General features: G+C 38.3%; 1 protein-coding gene across 11 annotated transcripts in view; it reads left to right on the top strand.

The window, feature by feature from the left end:
• RBM39 (RNA binding motif protein 39) overlaps positions 1-16,513 on the top strand; it is a 41,242-nt gene that overhangs the window by 12,585 nt on the left and 12,144 nt on the right. For 5 of the 11 annotated variants that reach the window (XM_020782431.3, XM_078393295.1, XM_072997064.2 and 2 more), the window contains 7 exons: positions 7,439-7,633; positions 8,478-8,543; positions 8,633-8,686; positions 9,554-9,671; positions 10,275-10,427; positions 14,611-14,748; positions 15,802-15,867. In XM_020782431.3, coding sequence (XP_020638090.1) covers positions 7,439-7,633; positions 8,478-8,543; positions 8,633-8,686; positions 9,554-9,671; positions 10,275-10,427; positions 14,611-14,748; positions 15,802-15,867 — 790 coding nt within the window. Of the gene's footprint in view, positions 1-4,123; positions 6,797-7,438; positions 7,634-8,477; positions 8,544-8,632; positions 8,687-9,553; positions 9,672-10,274; positions 10,428-14,610; positions 14,749-15,801; positions 15,868-16,513 lie in introns of those variants that run through there. The other 6 variants (XM_020782434.3, XM_078393296.1, XM_078393294.1 and 3 more) reach the window with 2 other exon arrangements.

Below are 16,513 nucleotides of genomic sequence, written 5' to 3' on the forward strand. Positions count from 1 at the left end.
ATTTTATCTTTTGTGTTTTGTGTTGCTTGTTTAAACACAAAAGACCCACCCTTATGAAGAGCACCTTTCCCCCATTTTTCACCTGTCAGAATTTTAATTGTGTGAGGAGTGAGGGAAGTTTATTGACCAACCTTTGTAATGTCTGTTGCAGTTTTTCAGTGTATTGAATGTCCTGAATAATGATCCTTCTCTTACTGCATAGCCATTTTTCAGTGCTGTTTTGTATAGTGTTAACAGAGTATTCATATTTTACAACTTCAAGGCACTGAAATAGACTTGTACAGTGTTACATATAAGTTTAATGAGCTCTACAAGAATGAAAAGACACCCTCTTAAAATATGAGATTATTCCTGTAATGATGTTTGTGTGTTTTATCATCATTAACTGCCAGAAAATTCCATACCTATGAATATGTTAATAAATGTTTATATAAGAACCTTTTTGCATGATGTTGTTAGTTTGCAATACCTGATTTCTGAAAACATGGATTTCCTGCTTCTAGATATTTCACTGTGGTGTGTTCTAATTCAAAGGCTGTCTGCAAAACAGAACACTATTCTATAATCAGGAGAGAAAACCTTTAAGGAACTACCCAAGCAGTTTCCTCCTTATTAATTGTTATCCTGTTAGAAGTCTGTTAATTTGGCTTTTTGCTCTTTATCCTAGATATTGTAGGAAAGTTCTGCCTTTTCTCACAAGCAATAGTTGGCAAGAGGCACTGTTGTATAAGTGAAAGGAATTTTGAAACTATAAAGGAACTTTATGTATGTTCCCAATAGGCTCACTGGGATTGGAATGAACATTCTCTGTGAAAATCATTCTGGTGTTTGTTTGTTTTTTTTTATGTCAGGATGCACTTAAAAGACACAGATCTTGTACCTTGATGGTTGCTTAATTGCTTTGCTTCCCAACTTTTTGTGAAATTTGATTTAAAACACAAGATTTGCCATGATATAATTAAAAAAGTTAATGAAAGCATAATGCAGAAATTCAGAGCAGATGACTCAAAGCATGTTTAAGATGTAAGAAAAAAACACTTTCAGATTTTGTGCATATATAAATCTGTGGAGTCCAGAATTTTGGCCTGTCATACTATACATGAAAACATAAACCATTTAGTTTGCTGTTTGATGCTGGGAAAAGTTAATTTCATATACATATTAAGGTAGTTTCCCTTTGAAATAAAAATATGAAGAGGTCAGTGAATTCTGATCCACCAAACATATGAAATAATTTCAGTTAGCTTCAGCCATGCTGCAGTGTCACATTTTCCCAGCATAAGCAGTAGGTTCAGGAAAACATTCTCTTTCTTTCCCTGCTTCACACTCACACTATACAGCAGTTGTATCGGATACCTCTCATTCTAAATTATTGGATGAACTGTTTTTACTACCAGATGAATAAATATTTCAAATTATAAATGTATTTTCTTTTATTCAATCACACTGCTCACATTAGGCTTAAGAAAAGAATTCTATGGACAAAAATGTAATACGGACCTTTTCTGGTAGTGTGCTTGTAGTGTAGAAGCTTGCGCATTTTGTACTGCTAACCAAAAATAAGAACCTTGACTTGTGCCTTCATTTGCCTCAAAGATTATAGGTACTGTTCCTTTCTATTGCAGAAGGCAATGGTGGTGACATTAACTCTACAAAGGATGATGCAAAGGTTAACTGGATTACTTTTCTGGGCATATCAGGGCATAGGGGAACAGATGACGCAAAGAGTTCCCAGACATTTTGGATTCAGTGCTCCCTTGATTTACTGACCCCTGACATTGGCTCACCTTGCTTGGAGGGGCCCTCAGGGATCTTGACACTGCTCCCCAACAATCTCATATCCTCCATCCCCTGAATATCCCTGAGGGACTACCTCCTTCCAGGTCCTGATGCAGAAAATCGCAAGGCTGCCTGGCATGTACCTCTACCGAGGACCATAAAGATGGAGCAAGGAGAGGTAGGCACATGGCCTTCACCTCTGGTTCTTGTTTGACATAGAGGTATGAACAGCTTCTCTGTAACCTTCGTAGCTCTATGTTCTGTCTCCTTTCTTATGGCACCCTACTCGGTTCCTGGGTACCCCACAGAGCCACGGCATACAGTTTGGAAACCCATGGGTTATGCCCATGTTATAGCAGGCTGTTCTTTCTTTGAGTACAGACAATATTGTGATAAGAAAAAAAATTTTCACAGGAGTAAGTAGAATTTCCTCAAGTAGTAAATTTAAACATCTGATGTATGGTTATCAAAAATTAAAATAAGTGCTTAGAAAAGGTGAATAAGACGAAATAATGTTAAATTTTATGTACTTCATATTTTAATTGAGAACATCCTCTGTACTACTTTAAAAGTTGGCCAGATGTCCTGTCAACTAACTTGAGCTCAGCACATTGAATCTAAAGTTGCATAAAAACTAGAATGAACAGTTTTTAAAGAGACATTTGAACATAAAATTATTTTTAGGATGATGATAATATCATCCTCATCTTAGAAGTGCAGAACTGGAAGGGACCCATCGAGTCCAGCACAATGGAGAATTGAACTCCCAGCCTCTGGCTCCACAGCCAGATACCTAATTCACTTAGTTTGTATTCTTATGTTTTAAGTCAGGATGTTTCCAAACTTGTGTGGATTAAGAATCAACAGAGGTGTCCTGGAGCTTGAAACACAATGGGGGCATTTGTGAAAATTATTAATACAGTGGTGCCTCGACTTACGCCCATCTTCTGGAACGGATTATGGTTGTAACTCGAAATGGTCATAAATTGAAGCACCATTTTAAAAAAACAAAACAAAAAACCCCCCAATCGGAAGGCGATGGGGCTGAAAAATAATCCAAAACCCTGACCACAATATTTAAAGAGCCACAATATTTCCCCCTTTTTATTGCTATCTTTTCCAAGGGATCTTTATTTTCAAAGTTTTCTTTAGTTCTACATTTGAAAAGGAAATTTTTTCTACTGGAGACCCTAAAAATGTAATAATAAACTTTTAATATTGTATCTATGCAGTTGTTTTTAACATACACACTAAGTTTTATAGTGTGGAAAAATATTAATACAAAACAATATTAAGCTTGTGCAAATAGTCATTCACAAGATATCCTTAAGTTACTGTATATATAACTTCTAGGTATATACAAACATAGATGTTACAGCAGTTCCTTAAGTAATGTATTTAGGAGAGGTATTCATTTTTAGTTAATTGTTCAATTAGTAAGGTAGACATTTTCCTTTACAGAAGAGATGTATTAGGAAGATTTCATGTGGTTATTTCTCTGTTGACACCTATGGCATTTTTGTATTGACAGCTAGAGAATTTTGAGAAGGCTAGGAATATTTCTTATGGGTACCTGTCACGGAATCTGTGATTGCAGGGAGGAATGCCATCAGTAATATTTGTTTGATGTGCTGTGTATTTCTTTGGGGTTGGATTAATTGTTCGGTCTATGAATTACTAAAGTTTTAGTGAACAAATCCTAACTAGGAATGCTTTAATACACTCCTCTTTCTGATAAGTGAATGTACTAGATTTTTGGTGAATTGAAAATATCCAGTTCAGACCCTACTTGTGTTCATATAAGCAGAGTCTAGTACTAATTCAAATGGTATTAATAATTCACACAATCTATTGCTTTGTTTAATAAGAATAATCATGTGTTCTCAAGTCAATTCTGATTTATAGTGACCCTTTTCGGGGTTTTCCAGGTAGAGAATATACTACGAAGTCGTTTACTATTCTCCTTCTTGGGTTGCCCAAGAACTGTGCAGCTTGCCCAAGGTAACACAGACCAGCTCTATTCAAAGGATGCACAGTGGGGAGTTAAACTTCCAGTCCTTGGCTCTGCAACCAGATGCTTAAACCACTGAACTATCCAGTCAGTGTTGCTTTGTTTAGAATGTGGGAAAATTTAATAATTCAATCATGCAACTTTCTGTTTCACCTTGTAATTTGTATTGCTTCACAGCATTGAGTAATTTGCTCATCAGAAGCACTCTGAAATGGAATGTGCTGTTGATCACATTTATTGTTAGTAGTTCTGCTTGGGATAGCTGGTTTAAACTACTATTCCAAAGTTTACTTACAAGAATGCCAGAACAGTATAGTCTAAACTGGGGGCGAGGAACTGGATTGCTTCCAAAGACTCCAGGACAAGTCGAAAATGTCATATTATGCCCGTGTGGCTTGTTTTAAATCTCTCTTTATAGTTTCCAAAGAATCAAATTTAATTATTTATTCAGTCATATCTGACCGTTGCCGATTTCATGAACCAACTGTCCACGATTTCAAATCTTGTACAGCTTCTTTCAGGTGCTTTATATTTTGGCCAGTGTCTGCTTTGATTACATCCAGCCAACATGTTCTTTGGCATCCTCGTACTTTTACCACTTATCATTCCAAGCATAATGGCTTTCTCCAGTGATGTTGATCACATGACATGGCTGAAATAACTAAGTCTAAGTTTTGTTAATTTGCCTTCCAGCGACATGCCCAGTTTTATGCGCTTCAGCATTTCTTTATTAATTATCTTTGCAGTCCATGGAATGCACAAGAGCCTCCTCCAACACCGTAGCTCAAAATAATCAATTTTCCTTCTGTCCATCTTCTTCATGGTCCAACTTTTACAGCCATATGTAGTTATAGGGAACATGATGACGCAAACTAATCTGCACTTTGTCATTAGGCTAACATCCTTAGTTTTTCATGTTTGATTCATACTCATCACAACGTTTCCAATGAGTTATTGGCAAAAAAAGCAGCAGAATAAAGCAAAGGATAATTTTGTGGCACTTTAAAGACTGACAAATTTATTTCAGTGAGAGCTTTCAGGGATTAAAATCCACTTACTCAGATGCCAGGTCTGATGAATCTGAGAAACTGGATCTATGAAAGCTTGTGTGGAAACAAATCTAGTAGTCTTCAAGGTGCCAGAGCAATTTGCTTATTGGATTTTGCTTCTCTTTCATTTCTCTGTCTTTATGACCAAATTGTATTGGGCTATAGTGGAGAGGTTTTTGGGAGAGAGTCATTTGCTGTCATATGACAGTGCACAACTGCTTCTCTATCCTAAATAAACTGAGAAGTACAGTAACTGGGTAGTGGTGCAGGTAGGTTTGCTTATGCTATGTGGGACTGATAGGATTTTGATATTTTTATTGGGGAGTGGGGAGACATTTTCCCTTCCCCTGTCCTAATCAGAGTGGCAAGTATAAAAACTCAGTATAGAAAGGAACAGCTGCTTCAGGCAACAGCTAAGGTGTATGGCTTGTTCCAACTATTAAGATAAATGGTGGTCAAAAAGACTCAGTCTTCACTTGGAAGAGTGGCTCTTTAATGTCCCCACTGAGCCAGCAGTTCCTTTAACAATTAGATTGGTAAAAGAATTGGCAGGCAACGAGAGGAGTGGCACCCCCAACCACTATCTGAGTCCCAAATACGGTAGCTCTTTCTGAACCATTTCTAATTGAGAGTCAAGAAATAATGCTGTAGATTGTTCCATTGCTTCAGAGGTTGTGGCTGTTTCCTAAACAAGTTTTATTTGAAGGGGAGTAAACCCAACTAAGTTTTCTTGCCCTTTTCATTTCTAGAGGAAAGAGGTTTGGGGAGAAACAGGCCTTGTCCAAAGTCACACTCGCTGGCTGGAGTTAGGCTGGCAGGCCAGGTTTGGGGCACAGCTCAGAAATTTCCATTCCTGGCCCAGCACTGGAATAGATGAATATGACAAAATTAAACCAGTGATGTTGTGGGGGAAATTGTGTAAATTCATTAAAGCAAAGGGAATGGGCAATAGAATCTAGCTGATGCATAATAGATCTACAAGGGTTCCTGCTTCCCAGTTATTTTAGCAGTAGCAAAACCCACAGGATACCTACTGATATCTTCCCTTACAATAGCAAAGAAACTTTTAAGGGAAGATAATTGGGTATGAGGTCTTATATGAAAAGTCTCTGACTCAGGTGAAGTTATTGGGGACATACTGCACCTTAATACTGACTCCCCTGAGAGAGAGAGTGAGTAGGTGGAACCACTGTTTTGCATCTAGCAACAATTTGGATGGACGGAACCACTGTTTTGCATCTAAGCTAGGTAGGTAGAGAGAGAGAGATAAGTGGAATCATTGTTTTGCATCTAACAACAAGAAGAGAGCGAGAGAGAAAATATATATAGGACTCAGCATGCACAAAACAGACATTTTAGGTTGATATATTTGTGCTATTTGGGAATATCATTGTATGTATCTTTGATTTCTCATGAATTCTACTGAATTTTCTTGAAATGAAGTTGGAATCCGTGTTATGTCACAGATTCTGTCAAATGGTTAGAATATTTAACTGCAGAGAATTACTGATTTTGATCCAGATAACTGAGCAGCAGAAGAAAATGTATTAGTGATGTTTTGTGAACTTTTGTGCAGTGTTAACACAGTTCAGCTAGATAATACAGTGTTTACGGTGCCAGAAAATGATGACTATACAAGATAAAGCTGTAGCATAAATGATGAGGGCCACAGATGTTCTCAGATATAACTTCTACAGTGGAATAACTTCTCTGAATTCGGGGTCATTTTTCTCACACAATGCTCTTCCGCTAGGTCGGAAACAGCCCTTCTGTGAGTGGAAGATGCTTTCCGCTAGCAGAAGGGCACCTTTGGATCCAAGCCACTGGCTCCAGTGGGAGTTGTTCCATCTTCGTTTGAAACATTTCTAGCACACATGAGCAGTAGAGTGAAAAGAAAGTGTCATTAGATGAGCAGTTCTGATCAACTGTGAAGCTGATTGTTCGACAAAGGAACATGGTAGGTATAGTTATCTGCAGTTTAGAAACGTTATAACTTATGCTTGAAGAAATTTGCTAGCTCACTCTGAGAAGGAAACCAAACCGTAAAAAAAGAAGAAATGTTTTCATCTTGATTGAGGTTGTGACTGGTCATGTAATGTTACCTAGCGGTCTTATACAAAACCAGTGTATTTTGCTTGTAGGTAAATGCCCAGTTTTGAAGTTTAGAGAGAATGACAATAAATTATGTAATTTGGTTGCAATAACAGTCAGTAAGCTTTTGTTTCTATTCCTTTTGCCTTTAATGGATTTGATCAGATATTTTATATAGTCTAAAACAGGGATAGCCAATATTTTCCTTGTGTTGAGAACTGTGTACAGAGCCAGATCCAGCAGTGGGAAGGGCCAGAGTCAAATGTGGGATACCTCTCCCCATCTCTGTCTGTCCTACTTCTGTTCTGCTCTTCAGTTTGTCAGGGTGGGCAAAATATTCTGACCAGAAGGCAGAGTTGATCAATTCCAGAATGCTTCCAGAATGAGACCAGCAGTTAAACCAAGGGCTGCAGGTTGCCCCTGCCTAATCCAATTTTAGTTTGCTCTTCTTATTGGCTAGTTTTGGAGGTGGGATGCCTGATTTTTTTTCTTCTTCTGTGCTGTTTAGGAGGAAAAAATCCAAGAGCAGAAGTCGTAGTCATGACAGGAAAAGGAGTAGAAGTAAGGATCGCAAACGAAGCCGTGATCGTGAAAGGAAAAAGAGCAAAAGTCGGGAGAGGAAACGCAGTAGAAGTAAAGAACGAAGACGAAGCCGTTCCAGAAGCAGAGAACGTCGATTCAGAGGCCGTTACAGAAGTCCTTAGTATGTTTAATTAAATTACTTTTTTTCTAAATTTTTTAAATGTTGTGTAAATAATACTTAAAATACTTACAGTCAAATACAGAATCTTTTTAAGAAGGGGAAAGTAAGAATTTAGTGTAAATGTTTGTAGGAACAAAAATTTTACTTCTACACACACATACACTTGGTTGAATCTTTGAGCAAAGAACATCAGAGAAGCAAATCTGTTTATTTTTCAATACAGTGGTGCCTCACTTAACGAGTGCACCGTACAACAAAGAATCCGTATAGCGATCCCTTTTTGGGGATCGCTATACGGAGCTGCCCCAATCGCCGCACTCGCTTTGCGACGATTGGGGCGTCCGGCGGCCATTTTGGAGCCGCCGATCAGCTGATCGGCGGCTCCAAAATGGCCGCCGGACCGCGAAAACATCGCTGGAGGGGTACGTTTTGGCGCCTATTGGAACGCATTAAACTAAGTTTAATGCGTTCCAATAGGCTTTCCTGCCCCATACAGCAATGTTTTCGCATAGCGAAGGTTAATCCGGAACGGATTAACCTCGCTATACGGGGCACCACTGTACATTTCCCAATGATACATAGGGTCTGAAATCACAATATGACCATAATGATAAATACTTTCTGCCTTGCAGCATTTTCATGGCTAATTATTTGGTAATGATGAACATCCATCACAAAGGTGCCTTGTGATGAGAAAAGACTGTCAGATTAATTTCACATTTACCACACACATCATAGTTGTATTCTGATTGGATTTAAAATGCATTTTAATCAAATCTATATTTTTCAGTGCAGTTATTCAGCTGATAAACCACTCAATAATACTTTCTTTTTTAAAACCTAGTTCTGGTCCTAAGTTCAACAGTGCCATCAGAGGAAAGATTGGCTTGCCTCACAACATCAAAATCAGGTTTCCTTTTCTTCCATTATAGTGAGCATTTAATTACCTGTATTCATACTTATTACCTTTTAATAGTCTTGTATTTGTGTTTTCCGCAGCAGACGACGATCTAGGAGTAAAAGTCCATTCAGAAAAGACAAGAGTCCTGTGAGGTAGGCATTTGAATTGTGCTATTTAATTTTGAATTTCTTATGCCATGTGTTATGAGGTATTTGAGTTGGTTTCTCATTCATAGCTTTCACACTTCAGAGAATTTTCTCAGTTTGCAAGTTGCAATTTGCTGCCTGTGTACCCTAAAGTTGTGCAGATCTGGCAGTGATTAAAGTACAAATATTTTGTGTGCCTGTCCTCAAGTTTTGGCTTTTCTCTGCTTTTCACTTTCACTGAGGTGTTCTAGTTTAATAGAGGCCTCTGCACGCTCTTCTGCTTACGGAAGGGACTGCCTGGTTTGCAGAGAGAAACTATGATAGCCCACACTTTTGAGTAGTATTTGTACAAGAGGACTCTAACAACCAAGCTTCAGGAATTTGGAATAGGGTTGCTGCCAAAAAAGTATCTTGATTGACTTTTTACAGTGTGAGATTAATCAGAGGTTTGCAGTAGTTGCATGAAAAGGCTATTGGGGGTTGAAATAATTGTTACAGCAGTTCTCTTCAGTCTTAGGATTAAAGACCCTGCCATTCCACAGCCCCAAATGGCTATCCCACAATGAAAGGGACCCCGAGGGAGCCTTGAGACCTTCAGGAAGCAGAATTTCTGAAAGCTTTAATTTCTGAAAAAGTGCTGCACTGGTGATGTCATTAGCTTTCTGTGGTGTAAGATATGCAGCGGGATTTCAGATGCCGATTGATGCCATTAAAAAGAATGCTAGGTACTTGGCACATTTGAAAACAGGCTAAACTCTGTCATGTTGAAGACACATATTATCTCTCCATTTTGTTTAGTGTAAATCATCTTAATAGGTAGTAAAGTTTTCAATTAAGGTTTTGAAATTATTGATAATTTCTGGTGTTTTTCAGAGAACCTATAGATAATCTTACTCCAGAGGAGAGGGATGCTCGAACAGTGTTTTGTATGCAACTTGCAGCTAGGATTAGACCAAGGGACCTTGAAGAATTTTTCTCTACTGTGGGAAAGGTAAGGGATCAAGAATCCTGAAATTTGTTTCGGGGCCCTTGTACATTTTTTAAGTACAGCAGCTCGGTAAATCTTGCCAAGTCTTCTGTGTATAAAATTGTTGAGCTCCTTTGGAGTATTTGAGATGGCTTGCAAGAGACAAGTACTGAAATTAATTCATGCTGTGGAATGTCCAGTAAAGGAACATATGGGCCATGCCGTATGGGCACGGGCCACCATTTGTTTGTTTGTTTGTTTATTTATTTATTTATTTATTTATTTATTTATTTATTTATTTATTTATTTATTTATTTATTTATTTATTTATTTATTTATGTAACTTATATGCCGCCCACTCTACCAGTAACACTGATAAAACTAAATTAAAAGTGAAGTCTCATGTGGTTGTCGCACCTTTTCACTGCACCTGTATTGTATGGACTGTAATGTTCTTTAATCTTTATTTGAACATAGATGCTTGGGGGAAAAAATCAAATATTAAGTAATACAGTAAATGTGAGTCACAAGTCTGGAGAAATTTAATTCTTTTACAGGTACCATGGCATGTGAGTCTTGTTAAAAATTGTCATATAGTTAAAACAGTGTTTTAACATATTTTTACAGGTTCGTGATGTACGCATGATTTCGGATAGAAACTCTAGACGTTCCAAAGGAATTGCTTACGTAGAATTTGTTGACGTTAGTTCAGTACCTTTGGCAATTGGATTAACTGGACAGCGAGTGTTGGGAGTACCAATTATTGTACAAGCATCTCAAGTAAGTTAATTCTGGGTTCTTTTGTGTTGGACTCAGTAAACTTTCATGAGTCATGTTGTATAAAATTTCATGAGTTTCATGGTGATATCTGCATAAATTTGAAATCCAGAGAATTGTTTGAGTAATATTAAGGGATAGAAATAATTGTTGTTTTTCCCCCCTTTGAGTTAATAAGCTGTCTTATGGTTGTTGTGGGTTTTTTGGGTTCTTTGGCCGTGTTCTCAAAGTTGTTCTTCCTGACGTTTCGCCAGTCTTTGTAGCCGGCATCTTCAGAGGACTGGAGTAGGAACTCTGTCCATGTCCTCTGAAGATGCCGGCTACAGAGGCTGGTGAAACGTCAGGAAGAACAACCTTCAGAACATGGCCAAAGAACCCAAAAAACCCACAACAACCATCAGATCCCGGCCGTGAAAGCCTTTGAGAATACAAGCTGCCTCGTATTCAAACTCCTCTTGAAACTGAGGGGACTATCCAGGTCAGTTTGGCAGACAGGCACTAAGGGGCTTGTGGTAAAATAAAATAAGTCTCAGAAGTAAGCCTGATTGAATTACAGTGCAATTGAATCACAATTAACAGTGAATGGTCTGTACTGTAAAAATCTCCTGGGTTTATAAGACTTCTCTAATTGTTCTTTAGACGTTGACCATTCTTTTAATTAAAAAAGGATTGTTCGTTTGAATTAGTAGATCCTGCCTTTCCATACCTTTGTTCAAGGTAGTAGACTATGTTTGAGCAAATTCCGTATATAATAATGGTTTAATACATGCAAGAAACAGAGACAGATAAAACTTTAAAAGTGAACTCTTGCCTAGAATACAACTGAGATTGTTTGTGGCAAGTAAGACATAAGACATAAGACATAAGAAATTTATTTGTCATTGCGCTCACAAGTGGGTGCAACGAAATGAGGTGCTCTTCCCCAAGGTAAAACTGGACAACACTACAAAAAAAAGTTAAAATATACACAACTTTCACCATCCAAATATAGATACCCCGTTTTCTCTCAGAAATTAAAATCCACCAAAAACCTATGGCCCCACATTTAAACTCAATACTGCACTTGGGTAAAAACTGTTCTTGAATCTGCTTGTCCTTGCTTTCAATACCCTGAATCTCCTTCCTGATGGTAATAGTTTAAAGAGCTGATATCCCGGATGAGAGGAGTCTTTCAGTATGTTAGATATCTTCCTCTTACATCTGTTCTTATACAATTCTTCCAAAGAGGGGAGTGAACAGCCAATGATGTTTTGGGCCGTCTTAATCACCCTTTGAATTGCCTTTTTCTCTGCCACTGTGCAGCTCGTGAACCATACACAGAGACAGTAGGATAATATGCTCTCAATCGAACTCCTATAGAAGGTGATTAACAAACTCTCAGTCAATTGTTGCTTTCTAAGAATCCTTAGAAAATACAACCGTTGTTGTGCCTTCCTGATTAATGCAGCGGTGTTTGCACTCCAAGTCAGGTCATTTGTTATGATAGTCCCAAGAAACTTACATTCAACCACCTGTTCCACACAAACTCCATCTATATACAGTGGCTGAATGTCTGCTCTTTTTTTCCTATAGTCCACTATGAATTCCTTGGTTTTTTGGATGTTAAATAAAAGATTGTTTTTTTTTGCACCAGCGGGATAGCTGTAATACCTCGTCCCGATACGCAGACTCATCATCCCCAGAGATAAGTCCTACTAGTGTAGTATCGTCTGCAAATTTGATAATCCTATTACTGGGATGGTTATTGGTGCAATCCGATGAATAAATGGAGAACAGTAGTGGACTAAGGACACAGCCTTGTGGAGTGCCAGTGCTGAGTATCTTGTCAGTAGAGATGTAGTCATTCAGTTTAACCCTTTGTGGACGATTTGTTAAAAAATCCAAAATCCACAGACAGATAGAATCTGGAAAATCAAGATCTTTAAGTTTGTCTATTAATCTGTGGGGTATAATGGTGTTAAAAGCAGAGCTAAAGTCCGCGAACAGCATTCTTACATAATTCCCTTGTGTTTCCAAGTGGGATAAAGCCATATAAAGCACAGTATTGATCGCATCCTCGGTTGATCTATTTTCTTTATAAGCAAACTGAAGCCCATCAAAGGGATGAGGAAGGCAGGAGATAATATATTTCCGAACTAACTGCTCAAAGCACTTCATTAAGATTGAAGTTAGTGCCACCGGCCTGTAGTCATTCGGACTGTTTGTAGGCAACTTTTTAGGCAGTGGAACGATGACGGAAGCCTTGAGACAGACGGGAACTGCGCATAGTGTCAGGGATCTATTAAAAATTACAGTCCATATCCCGGCTAGCTGATCAGCACAGTCTTTTACCACCCGACCAGGAATTAAGTCGGGTCCAGCTGCTTTTCTGGAGTTAACCACTTTCATAGTCTGTCTCACATCCTGCTCATTCACAATGAAGGGGGGACTCTGCTGAGTAAATGATGGCAAACGAACAGTTTCAGTTTGATCGATCTCGAATCGAGCAAAAAAGTTGTTCAACTCCTCAGCCACCTCCACACCTCCGCCTGAGGAAACCTTTTTTGCTTTGTAGTTTGTTAGTTGTTGAACCCCCTGCCAAACTTGCCTCATGTTATTGCTGAGAAAGCAGTCTTCAATTCTCCTCTTGTATTCGGCCTTAGCTTGCTTAATGCCTCTCCTCAAATTCGTTCTTGCTGCACTGTAGTCTAGATCATCCCCAGACTTAAAAGCCTTATTTCTAGCATACAACAGGCGTCTAACCTTCCCGGTCATCCAAGGTTTTTGATTGGGATAAACCCGGATACGTTTATCCACTGTGACCGTGTCAATACAGTGTGCCATATACCCTAACACTGCAGCTGTATGTTCTTCCAGATCAGGATGGTCAAAAATTTCCCAATTTGTTTGTTCAAAACAGTCCTTTAACTGCTCCATTGCTCCCTCCGGCCAGCTTTTCACTGTCTTGACTACTGGCCCTGACTGTTTTCTCAGAGGAATATACTCCGGAGCTAAAAACAGGGACATATGGTCAGACTGGCCCAAGTGTGGCAATTGTAATATCCTGTATCCATTTGCAATATTCGTGTAGACCTTATCTAAGGTGTTCAGCCCCCTAGTAGCACACCTTACATGTTGATGGAATTTGGAGAGGACTGCACGTAGATCTACATGATTGAAGTCTCCTGCAATAATGTATACAGCATCCGGAAATTTACTTTGCAAGTTGCCAATTTCATCGCCCAGATGACCCAGCGCCAAATCCGCATTTGCATCCGGCGGAATATAAACAACAAGAATAATAACAACACTGAATTCCCGTGGAAGGTAAAAAGGTCTGCATTTAACAGACAGATATTCCAGCTCCAAAGAGCTATGACGTGTTATAATCTCTGAGTTTGTGCACCAGCTCTCTCTAACAAACACGCACAATCCTCCTCCTCTGCACTTCCCCACATTCCTGTCTCTGTCCAAACGATGTAATAAAAAACCTTCCATATCAATAACAGTGTTTGGAATAGTGGGGTTCAGCCAGGTTTCAGTGATTAACAGCACGCAACAGTTTTTCACAAACTTACTTGAGGAGACCTGTAACCTTAAGTCATCCATCTTGTTTGCCACTGATCTGGCATTAGTCAGAAAGAGACTTGGGAGTGGTAGTCGCTTTGTCTGTTTTTGCAGCCTATACAAAACACCAGCCCTGCAGCCCCTTTTTTTCTTCCTCTCCTTACGTTTCCTTTTCCTTCTCACTCTCGCTTTTGCTGGAATTACAGTCCACAGAGAGCCAGGGGACCTTGCAATCTCTGATGGTATGCCATGTTTCCAAATAAACTTAGCTGTTATCTCCTGTTTACATTAAATTGGGCAACAAGGAAGTGTTAAAGCAGGAAAATGCTCATTTGGAATTTGCTATCAGTTTGACCTGCTCTACTATTTTAGGATCAATTCCTACTCAGAACTCTTGGATGAGCATATATGTAGTAGTATTTTAGAATAGACAAAGAAAACTAAATATACCAGTGTAAAAATAGAGTGGGTTGCAGATGTATTTTATTGAGTGTTCATTTAATTTAAGAAGATCTTGAATATCGTGTTTCTGGTCAGATTGTTGCATACACTTTGGGAATATTCTTTGGCTAAATGTAACCCAATTTACAGTTACACTCTGTAGTGAGGTGAGTCATTTTGATTTTTGTGATTATTCTAGGCGGAGAAAAACAGAGCAGCAGCAATGGCCAATAATCTACAAAAGGGCAGTGCAGGCCCTATGAGACTTTATGTCGGATCATTACATTTCAACATAACCGAAGACATGCTTCGTGGAATCTTTGAGCCGTTTGGCAGGGTAAGATTTTTGGTTGTTTGGAGATAAAGTTGTTTATTTTGCCTGCATCTTGCCTTTTCTCATTGGACATCGGACTACTATATGTGGTTCTCCCCATGAAATTTTATCGTTTAAAATAATGTACAGGGTGAATTCAGTGTGAGGATCATGATTGGCTTTGTGTTTGAGTAGAAAATTGAACATAGGTCTCTGGTTTCATTTGATATGCAGACAACTGCAGTAGGTATGGGGAACCTCCTTATGCTGTGGAAACGGCTGCAAAACCTTATTTTGTATATAAGTATATAAATAAGTATATATAGGTAAGTAATTATGTATAATTGTTACACTACGTTATGGTTTAGTATTTCATGCATTGAGAACGAACTCTGTTCCTTTGTCTTTCTTTTAAAGATATACATGGTTTTTAATGGTCTGAGGAAGTTCCATCAGAATAATTAGTAGAACATTCAGCATGAATAGCAAAATGTTAGGCAGACCTCTGGACAACTTCATGACATGTTTCAGGGACTGGTGCCCCACATATGGCTGGAACTCCATGGAACCACTTCCATTGCTGCTGCTGAGTTTTGGCTGCACAGTAGCAAAGGCAGCTCTTTCTTTACTAAATAAGACATGTGCCCCCAGATGCTTCTAGGAAATACAGTCAGCTTTAAATATATGTGTTCAAGGAATAGGAATTTAAGGCTTTTTTTAAAACATGGCTGACAAAACTAAGAAATATTATGGTACTTTTAAATTGATTGCCGTTCATGAAAACGTACAGTGAAATAAATATACTGATCTTTAAGGTGCCACAGGTGTTCTGGTTTTGTTACAGAAACTAAAATACAGTATTCATATCCTCTGTATTTACTTGGGAAAAATAGCAGTTTTTGCCATCAGATTGGCAAAATAAGCAGGGAAGCACTACATGTAGCCTATAGGCTACATGTTGCCCACCTCTGTTCTAGATAGATTCATTTTGTTTTCTTGACCTGTATAACATTCCAGAAATATGTGTTGAGTGATAATAACTATTATATGCTAATAGGCATCCTTGATTCTTTTCAGATTGAAAGCATTCAGCTGATGATGGACAGTGAAACTGGGCGTTCCAAAGGATATGGATTTATTACTGTAAGTTAATGAACTTGATGTGGGACATGACTGATATGGCATTTATTTACTCAATTACAGTTACAGTTAATTTATTGCAAGGTGACAGCTGTGTTAAGGAATTTATTTTCAGTCATATGCTTAATATAAGTGGTACAATTTTGTATTAGGTTGCCATGTTAGATATTTATAAAGCTACTAAATATCAAGTCCTGACCTTTATTCACATAAGGAAAGGAATGTGTTGAATGTACTGTTAAAAGAATTAAAGAAAACAAGAATGGGGTGATACAGAAAAGGTCATAGATGAGACAGCAGAGAAGCCTAAACATAAGAAAGAGGGCAAAAGGCAGCTATACTAACCAGATGAGGAATGCATATAAGGTCAATGATATGTGGCTTAGTAGGGTATATAAACGCTAGCACACATCTGTAAACTCCGAGACATTGTTTGGGTATTAAGATGGAATGTATTTTATAAATTAAAAACATGAATAATTCTGAAACCCAAGCTACTTAAAACTGAACATTTTTAATTTTGATACTGCCTGTTCAGTTATTTTCACAGTGGTAGAATATCATAGAATAGTGAAGTTGGAAGAGGCCAATAAGGCCTGCTCGATGCAGGAAAAGAAATCAAAGGTTATCTGCCAGGTTGTTGTCTTAA

This window comes from Pogona vitticeps, chromosome 4 (genome assembly GCF_051106095.1).
Source record: "Pogona vitticeps strain Pit_001003342236 chromosome 4, PviZW2.1, whole genome shotgun sequence".
Taxonomy (NCBI): Eukaryota; Metazoa; Chordata; class Lepidosauria; order Squamata; family Agamidae; genus Pogona; species Pogona vitticeps.